Consider the following 20,233-nt stretch of genomic DNA (forward strand, 5'->3'; position numbering starts at 1 on the left):
GAGAACAGTTTGCTTAAAAGTTACAGAAGCTCCCACAGCTCTAACTTCATGAGTCTTTACTCTTTCGACAGCTTAAGATCTGTCACACCACAGTGTGAGAGAGCCTTTGTAATTAAAGTCTATACAAAATGATAGAGCGTTTTAGACATAGATAGCGCAGGCTTCTTGACCGCGCACCAAAGAGCCTTGAATAGTCTCTTAACTCCTTTAGTCCTGTCCTGATAAAACTTCATCGCTTTAACCGGACAAAAACTCTCCTCAACCTTTCACAAACCATATTCGAGAGGATAGTGATCTCGAAAGATTTAGGCCATGGATGAGAAGTACGTTTGTTAATGACCAAGAATCCAGGTTGCAAGGCGCCTATGGCTTATCCATTCTGAAGTCCATGTTCTTGCTAAAAGAGTAAACTTCACTGACTCTCAACTATTGCCAGACTTACTCAGAAAAGTCTCCAAAGTTAGACCTTAAAAAAAAAAAACCAAGAGTAAAGGCTCGAATCGGTCACCACCGCGGAATTCCAGAAACAACCTCTAAATTCCAGGTTGGCGAATCTTGCTGACGTTTCTAAGTCATTTCAAATGATCTGAAAAGATCTATAAGGTCATTCTTTGATAGATCCAATCTCCTGCATCTGAAGACAGCTGCCCGCTTACTCCTGTACCCCTTGATGGTCGAGGAGGAAAAAATGTATTTTCTTCTAAGGTCTGAGAAGAAATAGGCCACTTGTGTTCTAGAGTTACTAAATGAAGAGACTGCTTTAGCTCTACACCACTCTATAAAACCTCCTATTTGGGCTGCAAAACCTTGAGGCAAAGGTCCTTTGTACAAGCGATAGCCTCAGCTGCCTCCTTCGAACAACCCTCTAGATCTTAGGGGTTTTCTGAAATAAAGGAGGCAGCGAGACCTAAACCTTGATTGTTTAAAATAAAGCGTTCGTGATCCTGACACAAGGAAAATGGACTGATGACATGCTTCCAGCATGCACCCAGCATGGTCCCAGCACGAGTCCAGTATGGTTCCAGCACGCTGCATATGCTCAACATGTCGTGAGAGAGAGTCAAAATCTAGACCGCCTCCCGAAACACGTCCAGATCGGTCGCAAGAAACCGATATGAAGCTAGGCTTGTTCAAAAGAAGCATCAACAACGTGAACCTTATGCTGTGAGGTTAAGACCTGATCACGTGTAACCAGCGAGTGTTCAACATACTTAAAGCCAAAACCTTGACGCGAGGGAGCATTAGCTGCGTGGCCAGAGAGACGCGAAGGAGAGACAAGAGTCTGTCCATACTGCTATGAGAAAAAGACTTGACTGTGTGCGTCTAGCATGCGACCATAATGCCACATGTGCTTGCATTGCCGTAAGGTGTCAGCGTGCTGTATGTGTTCACTTTGCCGTGTGGATACAGCGCTCTGTGTGCGTCCCGCCTGTTGCCAATCTACAGCGTGCTGCGAGGAGGGGACAGCATCGCGTACGGTCAGTGGCGCAAAGAAGCAACTGTTGGTCAATCATGACGCGGGAAAAAACAGACTGACCTTATCCAGCATATGTCCAGGCTGACACATGCGTCTAGGTTGCTTAGGATTTCAGATTGACCAGTTTGCCAAGAGCTGTCCGCGTGTAGCATGCGTCTGCATGAGTGGTAGTCGCGCGTCGCGCAGACCGCTTAGATGAGACAACTTGTTGAAAGGATCAACTTTGATTGTCAGTGTCCAGCATACGACCAGACTGGCGTCTGCGTCTGTGATTGCGTGAGGGATCGACCAGAACTGGCGTCTGCTACAAGCGTCTGCTCTAACGCTTCCCGTAACACGAGCATATCTCTGCGAGGAAGCGTTGTTGAGCATCGGAGAACTACGCTGTCTGATACCAACGGAAGACCGTTTCTTTGGTCTATGGTAGTCCCTAGACTCTTTTAGGAGAAATTTTTTCCCTCCGAGAATCGTAAACGCTAAAAAGAGATGAAATTGACCTCTTTTAGCTCAGACCAAACCTACACTCGCGGGGCAGCGTGTGTGCCAACTCAAGCGTGAGCAATGGGTGTGAGAGATCATCAACCGTAGTCCCATGAGCGACCTGGGAAAGTCCTTCTGACATTTCCAGCGCGCCTTGTGCGCGACCTGAACATATCCAATGCTGCGAGATACCGTCAGCAGTAGTCGCTAGACCCCAGAGGAAAGTACTAGACATTCCCCCAAACTGGGGGAGGAGAGGAAGCGTGAACAAAAGCAAACTGAGCACATTTTCCCTCGAAAAACTATATGTCTTACACGATTTTGATGCCGACACTTTGCCTTCTTTCGAAAATAAAACTTCCGGCGAACATCAGTTACTGCAGGATAAGTTATTAGAAAACATACGACTCCTGAAAGGTCTTGGACGTATTGGTTGGTGACTACCAAGTCTAGGTTTTGCGTCCTTCGACTAGGAAAAACTCTTTCTTCCCTGAAAGTGTGTAAGATTCCAGAGGAAGAGCTAGGATTGTATGCGACTTGTCTGACTTCCGCTTCTCTCGTGGAAGAAAACACGCTCGATTGCTTCCAGTTTAAGCATCGCGACACGCCTGCTGCGAGGGTAAGTCCTGTTTGCGTGCGTACATGACGAGTAACTACCTAGTTTAGTAGACAGGGAAAACATAGAACGTCATCCTCGTCAGGGAACTACGTCCCATTGCGCAGAAAAAAGTTACAAGATCCGTGATACCATAGCGATGACGAACTGATCGCTTCAAGACATTCAAACTTCGCTCTTCTCAAGAGACTATGTCACATGGTTGTGACGTCATAGTTCGACAATCGTAGGCGAAGAAAAGAGCTTTACTTCATCATTCCAAAGCGGAGAGGGAACGGAACGTCTTGGACTGCATCGACAGGATCGCTCGGCGGAACATACGTTTAGCGCACAAGGTCCGCGATGTACCTCAGCCTACCAACCTTCCTTCTTCCAGGGGTTGGGAAGTAAGGAAGAGGTGTCGGGCTAGGAGTAAGACGAACACGATCAAACACCTCCTCCAGTGCACTGTGTTATGTTTACGAGTCACTAAACAAGAGCGTTTTAAACCATAATACATTAAATCATAAAAGATCTGCCCGTGGTGGGAGATATACTCTTACGCTCTATTCTCATAAAGGCCTTAATGCACTTCCTGCTGTTGCAGCTGCAGGCGCTGCATCAACCTCTACAGTAAGGTTCGTTACTTTTCTGAGAATGATTTAATGTTAATTTATTTATTTTCTTATTTCCTTATTGTGCCATCTTTCCCTATAGGAGCCCTTTGGGTTAAAGCATCTTGCTTTCTCAACTAGCGTTGTAGCCTGGCTAGTAATAAAAATAAAATAAATAGAGATACCTTCAACGCAACTAGCGAAAACTCTGAAGTCGGAACGAGGAGCAGCCGGTATAAAATAAAAGGGAAACTCTTCAGAAAAACTCTCATGAGTTTCTGAAAGTTACTCTCTTCCTCCTACAATACTGTACTCTATCCTAGGAAGAGAAGTCTTGATTCCTAGGAGTCCACTCCTTAGGATTCTGAATTCAGACCTCAATGCTTAGAGGTTTTAATTCTAGGTCTCCCAACCAAGAATTAGCCCAGCAGGCCTTGGTCCGAGAATATAATATCTTTCTAGTTAAGATTTATTTCTTAATATAGCGCCTGGAGCAACAATGTCCCAACGCTAGACGGTCATGGTCATGTAGACATCAAAGTCTATTGTCATAGGTAGCGAAGCGTCCACACTGACGCTCCGCTCCGTTGACGTTCCGCTTCCGTTGACGCACCGTTCCGCTGACGCTTCGCCGGCTCTGCTGTCTGTCATGTTGCTTGGTAGCATGCTCTGCTGCCTGGCGAACATCGGCGCGCTTGAATAGACTGATACTAGGCGCTATGAGCGGTCGGTTGGGGTTAAGCAGGTAATCGAAGTGATGCATCCAATTTCTCCCACCGTTGAACATTGCGGCTGGTAGGCCGTCTGTGCGACAACGAGTCATCACCAGAAAAGGCATGTAGCCTGTGCGACCGCGTCAAAACCGGAATTGTGACACCCAACCGCACTGCCAACGGCAAGGTGATAAGACTGCATGAACGAAGATAGTTGCCGTTTCATGTCTAACAGCAAAGATCAAGGATCAACCTTAGGCGAAACGTATGCAGCATTATCTTCGTCGATCCCATAGCGCTTCCCACTGACGGGAGACGACACCCATCTGGTGGACGCGGCGGCACTACGTCCGCGCCACATGGAACGTAACACACGCAGAATGAGTCTAATTTCGTTTTCAGCTTAGCGCCTGAAGTGCACGTTTAATGTTAGAAAACACTATTACCTCGTCTTATCTATAGCGAGGGTGAGCGTTCTGGGGATCGACAGAAAACGCTCGAGAGGACTTCTGTTCGGGTCTTAAAAGACTGTAACGCCCGGCTACCCTTTCGATTCCTTTCGCCGTTCAACTTAACTTCTCCCCTGGCTCCGGGAGCTTGACAGAGGTCTAAGGCTAGGATAACGACAGGTCCGAATAGAAGCACCCTCCACTGAATAAAATTCACTGCCTAATTTAGCACTAAAAAATTTGCATTTTATTCTTTGGTAAAAAGATATTTTCACAATTATTGAAAACCAAAGTATACGCTCTCTCAAACGAAATGAACCCCGTAGAGAGAGACTTACAATTCTGTCAATGGTTTGAATGGGAATGCAAAAGTCACTGAATCCTATATAAATGCAACAAAATATTAAATATAAAATATTACCTTAATAGATATAAGAAAAGAATATCTATAAATTAAAATAAACTCTTAAATTAAGGGGTTCCAATAAAAGGCGAATTATCACCCGTACCTATTGGAACATCTACAACTAATATACGAACAATTTTAGTATTCCAAAAATCACCAAGTAAACAACGATACACAGAATCGTGCGCTACATCGATTGTAAAGAATACTGCCTCGTATAAACATTAACTGAACTGTAACTTCCTTTAATCTCTGACTAAAGAAAAATACCAAAGGACCAATTAATTGCAAAATAAAATGTTCCTTTTATATAGTACAACTTGAAAAATTGAGTTGTAAGAAGAATGTACTATTCAAAAAATCGCTACAAAGAGATATCGTAATATCGTAACGATACTGACAACTGCGTAACAAAAATAAACTAAACGCTAGTTAATCTTTGAAAACAGATCAAAGATTATCTAAAGAAAACCTATTAAAAGGATAAAATTTTCTTAAAATAACAAAATCCTTTAATTTAATTTAAAACTTAATACTTCAAAAAAGCAAGTCAGACTTTTAGCCTAGGTCATAAGGCTGTGACGTCATCAATGGACGAGATGTTTACATCCCGCCCTTATGCTTTCGTGAGTTTTAAAATAGGTTGAAAAACATTCTAATCCTACCTTTTAAGTTATAAACACGTGATCACAGATCAAATAAACAAATAAGCGAATGCCAGAACCCGAAAATTAGGTATACATCACCAAAATACTTCTAAAATCCAGGTTAACCACGAGTGTACACCTGGCATATCTGCGATTGCCACGAGATTTTGAATTTCTTCGGAGCATCCAAGGGACTACAGCCATTCTTATATACCCAGCGGGTAAGTTTTATGTTTAAAATTATCTTTAATAATCTATCAAATGCTCACATTCACACAAATAATGAATATCTCAGCATTCCACAAAGGGTTAAGAAAAAAGTTCATTACATCGGGGTCTTAGATGTGCAATCATATGAAGTAATCTGCAATCCACCCTTACTCGCAAAATAAAGTTTTGTTGGCCATAACTTAATTGGAAGTTTATTCTAAACTAAATGTTTTTCCCAACTGGTGAATATTAGGTACAATCAATAACATAATTACTTTTGGGCATAGGAACATTCTAAAATACTGAAACTTGTACTGCTTCACTTTTCCATAAAATTGGTAAAGATATTGGCAGTTTCCTGCATCTTTTGTATCTGATCTGCCGACGAATTAAATGAGTCGGTGATTTTGTTGAAAAAGCTCTGCTACTTTGGTTATCTTGTCCAGTTTTTAATAGTAATAGTATTGTATTTTCTGGTAAAATAATGGGTACTTATTTGGAAGTAAAGTATATAACAAATTTATAGAATTAACAACATTCATGATAAATAATTTAATTTATATATTACTTACCAATACAATAACTTCCCAGTCACTCAAAGTGGAAGGATGACCATTTGAAGTATCAATAATAAGTACTATACGTAAAGTTTTCCACAGTATACACTCATGATTTTGGAAGAACCATCTATGAACTTTAAATAGCCAAAATTATGAATTACTGTTGCCTCTAGTACACATTCCTGAGGAAAATGTTATTTTTATAATAAAATAAATTTTTGAATATACTTACCCGGTGATTATATAAGCTGCAACTCTGTTGCTCGACAGAAAACTCTACGTTAAAAATCCGCCAGCGATCGCTATGCAGGTAGGGGGTGTACTTCAACAGCGCCATCTGTCGTGCAGGTACTCAGTACTCAATGTAAACAAAGAACTCAATTTTCTCCTCGGTCCACTGCATCTCTATTGGGGAGGAAGGGAGGGTCCTTTAATATATAATCACCGGGTAAGTATATTCAAAAATTTATTTTATTATAAAAATAACATTTTTCAATATTTAACTTAGCCGGTGATTATATAAGCTGATTCACACCCAGGGGGGTGGGTAGAGACCAGCAATAAATGTTTACATTATTATGAGCTAAGAATTTTTTATTTTATTTTAGCAGTTATCAAAATAACAAACTTAAAATAAATAAGTACCTGGTAAGGAAGTCGACTTGAACAATTACTCTGCCTTTTTAAGTACGTCTTCCTTACGGAGCCTCGCGATCCTCTTTGGATGCTGAGCGACCCCTAGGAGCTGAAGTATCAAGGGTTGCAACCCATACAACAGGACCTCATCAAAACCTCTAATCTAGGCGCTTCTCAAGAAATGACTTTGACCACCCGCCAAATCAAGTAGGATGCGAAAGGCTTCTTAGCCTTCCGGACAACCCAAAAACAATAATAAAACATTTCAAGAGAAAGATTAAAAAGGTTATGGAATTAGGGAATTGTAGTGGTTGAGCCCTCACCCACTACTGCACTCGTTGCTACGAATGGTCCCAAAGTGTAGCAGTTCTCGTAAAGAGACTGGACATTCTTAAGATAAAAAGACGCGAACACTGACTTGCTTTTCCAATAGGTTGCGTCGATTATACTTTGCAGAGATCTATTTTGTTTAAAGGCCACGGAAGTTGCGACAGCTCTAACTTAGTGTGTCCTTACCTTCAGCCAAGCTTGGTCTTCCTCATTCAGATGGGAATGAGCTTCTCGTATTAACAGTCTGATAAAATAGGATAAAGCATTCTTTGACATAGGCAAAGATGGTTTCTTAACTGAACACCATAAAGCTTCAGACGGGCCTCGTAAAGGTTTAGTTCGTTTTAAATAGAACTTAAGAGCTCTTACAGGGCATAAGACTCTTTCTAGTTCATTTCCAACCATACGATAAGTTTGGAATATCGAACGATATTGGCCAAGGCCGAGAAGGCAGCTCGTTTTTGGCTAGAAAACCAAGTTGTAGAACATGTAGCCGTTTCGGATGAGAATCCGATGTTCTTGCTGAAGGCATGAATCTCACTGACTCTTTTAGCTGTGGCTAAGCATACCAGGAAAAGAGTCTTTAAGGTGAGATCTTTCAGGGAGGCTGATTGTAGCGTTTCGAACCTGTCTGACATAAGGAATCTTAGTACCACGTTTAAATTCCAACCAGGTGTAACCAAACGACGCTCCTTCGTGGTCTCAAAAGACTTAAGGAGGTCCTGTAGATCTTTATTGTTGGAAAGATCTAATCCTCTGTGACGGAAGACTGATGCCAACATGCTTCTGTAACCCTTGATAGTGGGAGCTGAAAGAGATCGTTCTTTCCTCAGATATAAGAGGAAGTCAGCTATTTGAGTTACAGAGGTACTGGTCGAGGATACGGATACTGACTTGCACCAGTTTCGGAAGATTTCCCACTTCGATTGGTAGACTCTAAGGGTGGATGTTCTCCTTGCTCTAGCAATCGCTCTGGCTGCCTCCTTCGAAAAGCCTCTAGCTCTCGAGAGTCTTTCGATAGTCTGAAGGCAGTCAGACGAAGAGCGTGGAGGCCTTGGTGTACCTTCTTTACGTGTGGCTGACGTAGAAGGTCCACCCTTAGGGGAAGTGTTCTGGGAACGTCTACTAGCCATCGAAGTACCTCGGTGAACCATTCTCTCGCGGGCCAGAGGGAAGCAACTAGCGTCAACCTTGTCCCTTCGTGAGAGGTAAACTTCTGCAGTACCTTGTTGACAATCTTGAACGGAGGGAATGCATATAGATCTAGATGTGACCAATCTAGGAGAAAGGCATCTATATGAACTGCTGCTGGGTCCGGGATTGGTGAGCAAAATATTGGGAGCCTCTTGGTCATCGAGGTTGCGAAGAGATCTATGGTTGGCTGGCCCCAGGTGGCCCAAAGTCTCTTGCATACATCCTTGTGGAGGGTCCATTATGTTGGAATTATTTGTCCCTTCCGACTGAGACAATCTGCCATGACATTCAAGTTGCCTTGGATGAACCTCGTTACTAGTGATATGTCTAGACCTTTTGACCAGGTGAGGAGGTCCCTTGCGATCTCGTACAACGTCAGAGAGTAGGTCCCTCCTTGCTTGGAGATGTACGCCAAAGCCGTGGTGTTGTCCGAGTTCACCTCCACCACTTTGCCTTGAAGGAGAGACCTGAAGCTTTTCCAGGCCAGACGTACTGCCAGTAGCTCCTTGCAGTTGAAATGCATTGTCCTTTGACTCGAGTTACATATTCCCGAGCATTCCCGACCGTCTAATGTCGCACCCCAGCCTACGTCCGATGCGTCCGAGAAGAGAACGTGGTTGGGAGTCTGAACAGTCAGGGGAAGACCCTCTCTTAGGTTGATATAGTCCTTTCACCAAGTCAGACAAGACTTTATCTTTTCGGAAACCGGGATCGAGACCGCTTCTAGCGTCTTGTCCTTTTTCCAGTGAAAAGCTAGATGGTATAGAAGAGGACGGAGGTGTAGTCTTCCTAGTGACACAAATTGATCCACGGATGACAGCGTCCCTACCAGACTCATCCACAGCCTGACTGAGCAGCGTTCATTCTTCAGCATCTTCTGGATGGATAGCAGGGCTGGGGGCTGATCGTCTTGTTCAGCAAGGTCCTCATCAGAGGGTTCCTCATCCAAAACTGATGAGGAAACGGCTACGGAGTGGGCAACGTCTGACTCGCTGAATCCGGTCGCACTGGTGGATGCGTGACGGAGCCGGACGCAATATCATGGAACTGCTGCACAGTCTGTGAACTGTCAACAACCATGGGTGCGCGAGGAAGCACAGCGTCAACCCGAAACTGTCTAGACCGTCTGGGTTGTGCAGTCAACACCCTACCGGGTTGTTGAGGTTGACGCACTGCATCACAACAAGTCACCTCTGCTGGTTGTTGAACGTCCTGAACGTCAACGACCACCTCCGAGCGTCGCTTAACGTCAACGTGCGGCTGGCAACCCACACTGGGTCGCATCGGTGGAGGAACCACCTCAACTGGCAGACGCGAGTATGTTACCTCAGCGTCAACAGGGCGCACAACCGACCGGTTGGAAGGTTGTTGGCCAGAAGGTTCTTCTCCGCATTTAAGTCCTCTATCAAGGACGCAAGCTTGGACTGCATGTCTTGCAGCAAAGCCCATTTAGGGTCTACGGGAGCAGGTGTGGCAACAGACGGGGTTAGCGACTGAGGCGGAACCGTTTACCATCCCTGAAAGCCTTGTTATGCGTGACATAATAGTACAGCAAAACTTCAAAGGCTCGACAACAGCTGAGAAGTTGACCTGTAAACAACTTGGAGCGTCTCCTGGCTAGGCGCCAGGGAGAGTCTACCAGAATTGAGAAGTCTATCTGGGCAGAGGCATGAACTCCCAAGCCGAGAACTTCTCTCGTGTCATATCAGACTCTCGCTCTGTAAACCAGTTTAAAAGAAGGGAAAGCAAAGGCTGTATCCCCCAAACTCCTCCTGGTGAAAAACCAGTCGCCTAGCCAACGTAACGCTCTCTAGGAGAGCGAGAGAGCACTAGCTTAAAAACAACGGCTTCGAAGTAGCTAGGCCTAGTGTAAGTTCTGACGTTTAGGTGAACGAGGAGCAGCAGTTACAAGATCCGGACGAAGATCCTTAAAAAAATCATCATGATTTAATTAAAGTCCATAGGAGGCTGAGCAGCTTAAGGCTCCTCTCCATCTGACAGAGTCCTCAAGGGAATATCAGTAGGAGGGAGAACAGCAACTTCCTCATCTACAGGAACCTTGTCCGATAAAAGCTGAGTCTCTCACTGGTGCATTAGTAGCGGACCAGAACGCAACGTCATGTAACTGCTTGACAGTCTGTGAACTGTCAACAACTGAACTGTCAACCACAACAGGTGCGTGAGGACGTTCAGCGTCCACTCGAGACTGCTTTGACTGCCTAGACTGAGCAGTCAAAACAACTCTAGAATGCGGAGGTTGACGCACAGCGTCAAAACAAGTCAACTCCGATTGTTAGTGAACGTCTAGAACGTCAACAGGAGCATCAGCCAGTGGCCTAACGTCCAAATGCGGCTGAAAAACCACACGAGACCGCATCGAGTGTGGTTCTAAACAACCTGACTGACGTGACTAAGCTACGCCAACGTCAACAGTAAGCACAAAGGAACGTTAGGTTGGCTGAAAGCCAGGATATCGATGAGATAAACGGCTAGACTCAACGGACTAATCGGCAGAATAGTCTTCCATAAGGGAGGCAAGCATATACTGCATGTTTTGCCATACAACCCCTTAAGGATCAACGGAAATGGTTGTGGTAATAGACGAGGGTAACGTCTGTGACCGCAACACTTTGCCTACAAAAAAAGACTTTCGGAGTCTGTGTTACGCTTTTGTTAGGCGGCGAGCAGTTATCCGATGACTGCATAGGGTCAGAGCTGTCCTAATGGCTGTAACCAGGACGCTGGACCTGTCCTGAAAGGACTGACTTTCGCTTAAGGGCTTCGAAACCTTGTGACAGGTTTCTTATGCGAAAAGCCTTCGGATGACGAGGAGAAAAAACGTCTCTCTCGTCTTATGGTAGGGGAGATCTTGGTAAGATACACCCGATACCATAGAGGGAAACGTCTGTTCGTTGATCAAGGCCTCTCGAACCCATAAGTCGTTCGACATTACTTCTCCCCTGGGCTTGGGAGCTTGCAAGAGGTCCCGGACTAGGTGAACGACAGGCACGAACAGACGAACCCTCGGACGCAACACTGTAACACTTTGCGCATATCACTTTATCACTTCGATTTTCTGTTTTGCACTTATTTCACTGAAATCGAAACTTTTACTGATTTCTACCTGAAACACGCAATTCTACCCTTCATTAAAAGGTAGTAATTGCGAAATCAGTCGTATAATGCAACTCATTAATACCAGCAAAAAACAGAAAACATATTTTAAGATAAAAAATTCAGTGGCTGGGAAAGAGACTAAACACTAGTTCATATAAACTACGTTTTCAATCTCTCACCGCACATAGCCTGGGGACGAGAATAAAAACCTAAAAACGTTTTATCCTTCCTCCCCGTACAGAGACTAGGGACGAGAGTAACACGAGAACAACGTTACCCGCTTGAACGGAACGTTTTCTCTCCTCTCTCTCCCTCCGTCTCTATCTCTCTCTCTCTTTCTCTCTTGATTTCGCACCTAAGAGAAGAGCCCAATTATATTATATCGTCAAAAAAACATGTTATTTGACTAAAGGAAAAAACTGAAAGGTTTTTCAAATAAAAAGTTCCTTTAAATTAGAATTTAAAACACTTAAGCTAAGAAAGAATGAACAAAATGTCAGAATCGATTTACTCTTACTGCAAAGTGAAACCGTGATACACTCTCTCTCTATCGTAACGATAGAGCGCATGTTGAACGTCCTGAACGTCAACAACTGCGTAGCCTAAAAAACTAAACGTTAGTTCATCTTTGAAAACAGTACGAAGACTATCAAAGAAATTCTTTCATAAAACATTACATTTAAAAAGTTTTAAATTCTTTAAAAGCTAAATACGATATAACGGGCTCAACGTTGATTAACTTCGGTTCCAAGTTAGGACCGCCTACTATCAGGAAAGGTCGCATATAAACAAAACATTAAAATTTATTTTTATATGTTTATAATAAATGGAAAGTTAATCGAAGAGGCCTAATAAAGGCGGAGAGATATAAAATATATAGATCTATAACGTGATAAGAAAATTACTAAAAGCCTAAACACACTTCCGCCTAAGGGAAGGGTCGGCCATTTAAAAGTGAAAGAAAGTCCATACTCTCTTTGTCACCATAATTAAATCTATCCAAAACGAGTTCAAGTTTTGAGATGAAGATAAAACACCTGCATAGCGAAAGCTCAAAACTAGAATAGTGTACTTCACCAAATAGTTGTGAAAACAAATCCAGTTAGCAACAGCGAATTAGTAGGTCTTGCCGGTAGCCCGACAGAGAGAAAATTGAGTTCTTTGTTTACATTGAGTACTGAGTACCTGCACGACAGATGGCGCTGTTGAAGTACACCCCCTACCTGCATAGCGATCGCTGGCGGATTTTTAACGTAGAGTTTTCTGTCGAGCAACAGAGTTGCAGCTTATATAATCACCGGCTAAGTTAAATATTGAAAAATATGCTTTGTGAATTTTTCTTATTAAACTCATAAAAAGACAATCATCAAACTATTCAAGTTATGAAAAAGTAGCAGTAATAATTTATAATACTGTTTAGTTGAATCTGATTGATAAGTGGGTCAGGTGGAGTACTGTAGGTACATTTGTTACAATTCCAAAGGGCCTCTATTGATCTACGCAGTAATTATTTAACTGTTTTCATGTTATATTTGATAATATACAGTACTAATCTAATACTAGATCTTAACTCAATTTTAAATCTTATGCAGTACACTACTTGAAGCCTACTGGATGTAAGCACAAAGGTTTTAAGTAAATATATTGTACATGCACACTACTGTATGTGCTTACTTAGGGTGCAGTTTCTTGTAACCAGAAGAAAGTGGAAATTTGCAAAGATGTCTTTTTTTATTTATGTGGTCTTTAGTAGACAAAGACCATATAAGCAAATTTCCTCCATGAATTTTACAGAAATGGTCTACAGGTATATTGTACAGTAAACATTTCATGTACTATTGTAGTAATGTAAGAACAGTATTACCATGTAAAGTTTTATTTATTATCCTAATTATTAAAGAGCACCACAAAGTTTGCCTATCGTAGAATCCTGTAGACTTAGGGAGGATCCTGTTGGATCTTTACAACATCCTTTCAGCCATAAATGTAATACTTTCTACCTTCTACTTTTCATCTAATAACTTTGGTCTTTTCTCATATAGGTATTTAACTTTTTCAACTTTACTTGGTTCCATTTCCAATTCTTTAAGAACTTATTCTTTGGCTGAGCCCTAAGAGATTCAAGTAATGTTACCTCATAATCTCCATAAACTATTGTATCTGATAATTTCAACACTTTTGTCAATATGAAATATCCTTCAGTATATCAGTTTTAATTCATCATAATTTGCTACACAAAATGTCACAAATATATTTCAGGAATTTTAAAACAATGAACCAATAAGTACAGTGACAGAATGTGAACTATGGTATCAATATTTTTATATTATCTAAGTTTCTCATTTACTGAATGTAACCAAAGTGTTGCAAGGCAAATTCCAGCAATATTAAACTATTTTACACATTGGCTTATGTAGAACTGAGTAAAGGCTCAGTACCTGTAACAACTATGAAAAAATATATCATATATATATATATATATATATATATATATATATATATATATATATATATATATATATATATATATCTATATCTATATCTATATCTATATCTATATCTATATCTATATATATATATATATATATATATATATATATATATATATATATATATATATCAGTACGATAGAATAATGTTTAATTTTCACTCTAAAAGGTACAGTTTCAATGCAATGGAATTAACCTCACAAACCTGTACTTGCATCATTCTGCAAATGAAAAATAAATCTTCAAAGAGCGGTCTCTGGACTTTTCCTAAGCTCCAGCTTCGGTTGGAAGGGCAATCTCGCAAGCATACATCCTCCTATGCAAACAGGGGAGTCCAATATATTTAGAATCTTTGATGGTTAGGCAGATGGGTTCATCATCATCTACGTTACTTGTATCCACTTCTAAATCTTCATTGATTTGTTCACCATTAGTTGTCCATTGCCAAGGATCATCCTTGCTACGAGATTGAAGGCCAATGAACACTTCACCATTTCCTTTGGTCATGAAAAAAGGGAGTTGTAAACATTGCATGATACTAAATAGTTTAGAAACAGTGTAATGAGATGTTATGTAACCTGAAAATGATGGTTAATACAACAATATGCCAAGTATTTTAAGCATATGTCTGGGTATTCAAAATCTTTACAGCTTCTTTTGTAGTAAAAAGACAATTTCATGAATATCCATTAGAGTAATTCAATAAATCAATGAAAATGACAATATGTTTGTAAAAACTCAATAGATATTAAAAAATAGATACTGTACAGCATAAGAAAACATAATAATTATTTTTATGAATCTCACCAGGGGTTTGTCTAGTTTCCTCCTTGAAGCTAGCTAAAATGTCAATGTCAATGCCTATCACATATTTCATTTTTTTTTCACTAAAATAGCCTAGCCCTTCTAATTGAGTAAAATATTGTGGTTAAGTGGCAGTGTACACCTATAAGTGGGTGAGCCAACTAAAAACAGCTACTCCAGTCTTCTTGTCGTTAGTTTTCCAGTTGGCCGTGTCATTCCTTCCCAACGCCAGATTTCATTTATTAATATTTAGAGGTGTTATTTAGTTTTAGGTTAATTGGAGATGTCTTCTTCTGGCTTTGATATACATTCCTCATTCCTGTGTTACATGCTAAAGGGGTTTGTTGCTAAATGTTAAAGATCCTCATTCCCTTTGTGTCACATGTCAAGGGAAACATTGTGATTTAGACAATTACTGTTTTAAGTGTGTTAACTTAACAGTCCTTCTTATGAAGGAATATGTTCAGCTCATGGCTGAACGAGTTTGTGTATGGGACTTTTAAACATTAAACAAATGTTTATTTCAATTCATGGGAAAATCCATGGTATACTAAAACCACTATGCAAAACATGAGTTAGCCTAATGTTTGAGTCAGGGCAAGAGCTCTCATTCTTTTATGATTTGATCAGGTTTATATATAAATTTTCTTCTTATATATTTGTCTCATTTTAATCAATATAAAAACAATGCTCAACATATTATGAAGCAGCAACCTGGCACTACTTTAAATCCTATTGCAGAAACCTTTGCCTTTCCGGAATGCCATCGGCTTCTTACAACCAGTTGATTACAAAATAGAAGACTGGTTGGTTGGTCGGATCCTAATATCTGTCCACACGTTGAAGCTCTCATAAGCAATCTTTTTGTGTCAAAGGGGACATAACAAGTCTTTAATCAATGTTTTGGCTTTAAAAAACAATTTCACCATGATTCAAATGACAGTGGCCTAACACAGCCTAGTGTATGCTTACAAGAATGGTGTAAGTATTTAAGGTATGTCATTGAAATGACTTGCTTTTTTTCCTTTCCTATCTCACCTCTATTATTCTGTGGAAGTCAGCCAGATGAACCCCAATGTGATTAATAAAAATATGGAATCATCATTATTATTATTATTATTATTATTATTATTATTATTACTAGCTAACCTATAACCCTAGTTGGAAAATCAAGATGCTATAAGCCCAAGCACTCCAACGGGGAAAAATAGCCCAGTGAGGAAAGGAAATAAGGAAATAAATTAACGATATAACAAGTAATGAATAATTAAAATAAAATATTTTAAAAATATTAACAACATTAAAACAGATATTTCATATATAAACTATAAAAAGACATATGTCAGCCTGGTCAACATAAATATTTGTTGCATGTTTGAACTTTTAAAGTTCTACAGATTCAACTACAGGATTAGGAAGAACATTCCATAACTTGGTCACAGCTGGAATAAAATATCTAGAATACTGTGTAGTATTGAATGTCATGATGGAAAAGGCATGACTATTAGAATTAACTGCATGCTTATTATTACGAACAGGATGGAACTGTCCTGAAGATCTGAACGTAAAGGATGGTCAGAATTAGGAAAAATCTTATGCAACATGCGTAATGAACTAATTGAACGACGGTGCCAGAGATTAATATCTAGATCAGGAATAAGAAATTTAATAGACCGTAAGTTTCTGTCCAACAAATTAAGATGAGAATCAGCAGCTGAAGACCAGAGAGGAGAACAATACTCGAAACAAGGTAAAATGAAAGAATTAAAACACTTCTTCAGAATAGATTGATCACCGAAAATCTTAAAAGACTTTCTCAATCATTTATTATTTCTATTTCTACCTGGCATTTATCTCATGCTGACCTACTTCCACACTGAATAGAGATGTCACAAGGCTGTTAGAGGAATAGATGTCTTTAACCTAAGTTACTTCAAGAGGGATGACACACGAACCACAGGTGAATATAGAAATAATAAATCATAAAAATTACATATTTGGCTACAATCTATAATGACCCTCAACATCTTCTAGCTGAGAATACTTCATGTATCTGTTAAAAGAACAAGAAAAATTCTAAGAACATGAAAAATAGATAAATAGAATGTCTCTCCGCTTTCTTTTCATACAAACCAAAATGAGTTAAGATTCTGTTCCACTTACAATAACCAATACTGTATCTCTAGGTTCTCCAGTAGCAAGAAAAAATCACACAGGTGTACATATATGGTACACTCATATATTCTGTACTGTACACAGTTAATGAATCCAATTATGATATATCTATCAAAATTGCTGTAATTTCTGAAAAAAATCAGGGATTTAGGAGGAACACAACAAGGTTGGAACCAAAATCAGCTAACAATTAGAAGGGAAACATATTTGTTGATGAGCGTGCATCACCTCTTTTGGAAAGATAGTTACTGCCCTAAGTTACTACTTCAAGGTGTTTCTTTTTACTTACACTTCATGAAAATGTATAATGATACACTACTGCAAAATGTTATTTTTATTAATAAAATAAATTTTTGAATATACTTACCCGGTGATTATATAAGCTGCAGCTCTGCTGCCCGACAGAAAAACTCTACGTTCAAAATACGCCAGCGATCGCTATGCAGGTAGGGGGTGTACATCAACAGCGCCATCTGTCGAGCAGGTACTCAGTACTCAATGTAAACACAGAACTCAATTTTCTTCTCGGTCCACTGCGTCTCTATTGGGGAGGAAGGGAGGGTCCATTAATATATAATCACCGGGTAAGTATATTCAAAAATTTATTTTATTAATAAAAATAACATTTTTCAATATTAAACTTAGCCGGTGATTATATAAGCTGATTCACACCCAGGGGGGTGGGTAGAGACCAGCATTACTTGTTTACATTATTATGAGCTAAGTATTTTGTATTTCATTTTAGCAGTTATTCAAAATAACAAACATAAAATAAATAAGTACCTGGTAAGGAAGTCGACTTGAACAATTACTCTGCCTTTTTAAGTACGTCTTCCTTACGGAGCCTCGCGATCCTCTTAGGATGCTGAGCGACCCCTAGGATCTGAAGTATCAAGGGTTGCAACCCATACAACAGGACCTCATCAAAACCTCTAATCTAGGCGCTTCTCAAGAAATGACTTTGACCACCCGCCAAATCAAGTAGGATGCGAAAGGCTTCTTAGCCTTCCGGACAACCCAAAAACAATAATAAAACATTTCAAGAGAAAGATTAAAAAGGTTATGGAATTAGGGAATTGTAGTGGTTGAGCCCTCACCCACTACTGCACTCGTTGCTACGAATGGTCCCAGAGTGTAGCAGTTCTCGTAAAGAGACTGGACATTCTTAAGATAAAAAGACGCGAACACTGACTTGCTTTTCCAATAGGTTGCGTCGATTATACTTTGCAGAGATCTATTTTGTTTAAAGGCCACGGAAGTTGCGACAGCTCTACTTCGTGTGTCCTTACCTTCAGCCAAGCTTGGTCTTCCTCATTCAGATGGGAATGAGCTTCTCGTATTAACAGTCTGATAAAATAGGATAAAGCATTCTTTGACATAGGCAAAGATGGTTTCTTAACTGAACACCATAAAGCTTCAGACGGGCCTCGTAAAGGTTTAGTTCGTTTTAAATAGAACTTAAGAGCTCTTACAGGACATAAGACTCTTTCTAGTTCATTTCCAACCATACGATAAGTTTGGAATATCGAACGATATTGGCCAAGGCCGAGAAGGCAGCTCGTTTTTGGCTAGAAAACCAAGTTGTAGAACATGTAGCCGTTTCGGATGAGAATCCGATGTTCTTGCTGAAGGCATGAATCTCACTGACTCTTTTAGCTGTGGCTAAGCATACCAGGAAAAGAGTCTTTAAGGTGAGATCTTTCAGGGAGGCTGATTGTAGCGTTTCGAACCTGTCTGACATAAGGAATCTTAGTACCACGTCTAAATTCCAACCAGGTGTAACCAAACGACGCTCCTTCGTGGTCTCAAAAGACTTAAGGAGGTCCTGTAGATCTTTATGTTGGAAAGATCTAAGCCTCTGTGACGGAAGACTGATGCCAACATGCTTCTGTAACCCTTGATAGTGGGAGCTGAAAGAGATCGTTCTTTCCTCAGATATAAGAGGAAGTCAGCTATTTGAGTTACAGGGGTACTTGTCGAGGATACGGATACTGACTTGCACCAGTTTCGGAAGATTTCCCACTTCGATTGGTAGAGTCTAAGGGTGGATGTTCTCCTTGCTCTAGCAATCGCTCTGGCTGCCTCCTTCGAAAAGTCTCTAGCTCTCGAGAGTCTTTCGATAGTCTGAAGGCAGTCAGACGAAGAGCGTGGAGGCCTTGGTGTACCTTCTTTACGCGTGGCTGACGTAGAAGGTCCACCCTTAGGGGAAGTGTTCTGGGAACGTCTACTAGCCATCGAAGTACCTCGGTGAACCATTCTCTCGCGGGCCAGAGGGAAGCAACTAGCGTCAACCTTGTCCCTTCGTGAGAGGCGAACTTCTGCAGTACCTTGTTGACAATCTTGAACGGAGGGAATGCATATAGATCTAGATGTGACCAATCTAGTAGAAAGGCATCTATATGAACTGCTGCTGGGTTCGGGATTGGTGAGCAAAATATTGGGAGCCTCTTGGTCATCGAGGTTGCGAAGAGATCTATGGTTGGCTGGCCCCAGGTGGCCCAAAGTCTCTTGCATACATCCTTGTGGAGGGTCCATTCTGTTGGAATTATTTGTCCCTTCCGACTGAGACAATCTGCCATGACATTCAAGTTGCCTTGGATGAACCTCGTTACTAGTGATATGTCTAGACCTTTTGACCAGGTGAGGAGGTCCCTTGCGATCTCGTACAACGTCAGAGAGTAGGTCCCTCCTTGCTTGGAGATGTACGCCAAAGCCGTGGTGTTGTCCGAGTTCACCTCCACCACTTTGCCTTGAAGGAGAGACCTGAAGCTTTTCCAGGTCAGACGTACTGCCAGAAGCTCCTTGCAGTTGAAATGCATTATCCTTTGACTCGAGTTCCATAATCCCGAGCATTCCCGACCGTCTAATGTCGCACCCCAGCCTACGTCCGATGCGTCCAAGAAGAGAACGTGGTTGGGAGTCTGAACAGTTAGGGGAAGACCCTCTCTAAGGTTGATATAGTCCTTTCACCAAGTCAGACAAGACTTTATCTTTCCGGAAACCGGGATCGAGACCGCTTCTAGCGTCTTGTCCTTTTTCCAGTGAAAAGCTAGATGGTATAGAAGAGGACGAAGGTGTAGTCTTCCTAGTGACACAAATTGATCCACGGATGACAGTGTCCCTACCAGACTCATCCACAGCCTGACTGAGCAGCGTTCCTTCTTCAGCATCTTCTGGATGGATAGCAGGGCTGGGGGCTGATCGTCTTGTTCAGCAACGTCCTCATCAGAGAGTTCCTCATCCGAAACTGATGAGGAAACGGCAACGGAGTGGGCAACGTCTGACTCGCTGAATCCGGTCGCACTGGTGGATGCGTGACGGAGCCGGACGCAATATC

General features: G+C 41.2%; 1 protein-coding gene across 2 annotated transcripts in view; it reads right to left on the reverse strand.

Annotated features, from left to right (window-relative positions):
- Nucleotides 1-14,037: 14,037 nt before the first annotated feature.
- LOC137616477 (uncharacterized) overlaps nucleotides 14,038-20,233 on the reverse strand; it is a 420,672-nt gene continuing 414,476 nt past the window's right edge. The window contains exon 7 of one of the 2 annotated variants that reach the window (XM_068346288.1): nucleotides 14,038-14,414. In XM_068346288.1, the coding sequence (XP_068202389.1) occupies nucleotides 14,185-14,414 (230 nt within the window). In that variant the 3' untranslated portion in view covers nucleotides 14,038-14,184. The remainder of the gene's footprint in view (nucleotides 14,415-20,233) is intronic. The other variant, XM_068346287.1, reaches the window with a different exon arrangement.

The sequence above is a fragment of the Palaemon carinicauda genome, chromosome 22 (assembly GCF_036898095.1).
Source record: "Palaemon carinicauda isolate YSFRI2023 chromosome 22, ASM3689809v2, whole genome shotgun sequence".
In the NCBI taxonomy this organism is placed as follows: Eukaryota; Metazoa; Arthropoda; class Malacostraca; order Decapoda; family Palaemonidae; genus Palaemon; species Palaemon carinicauda.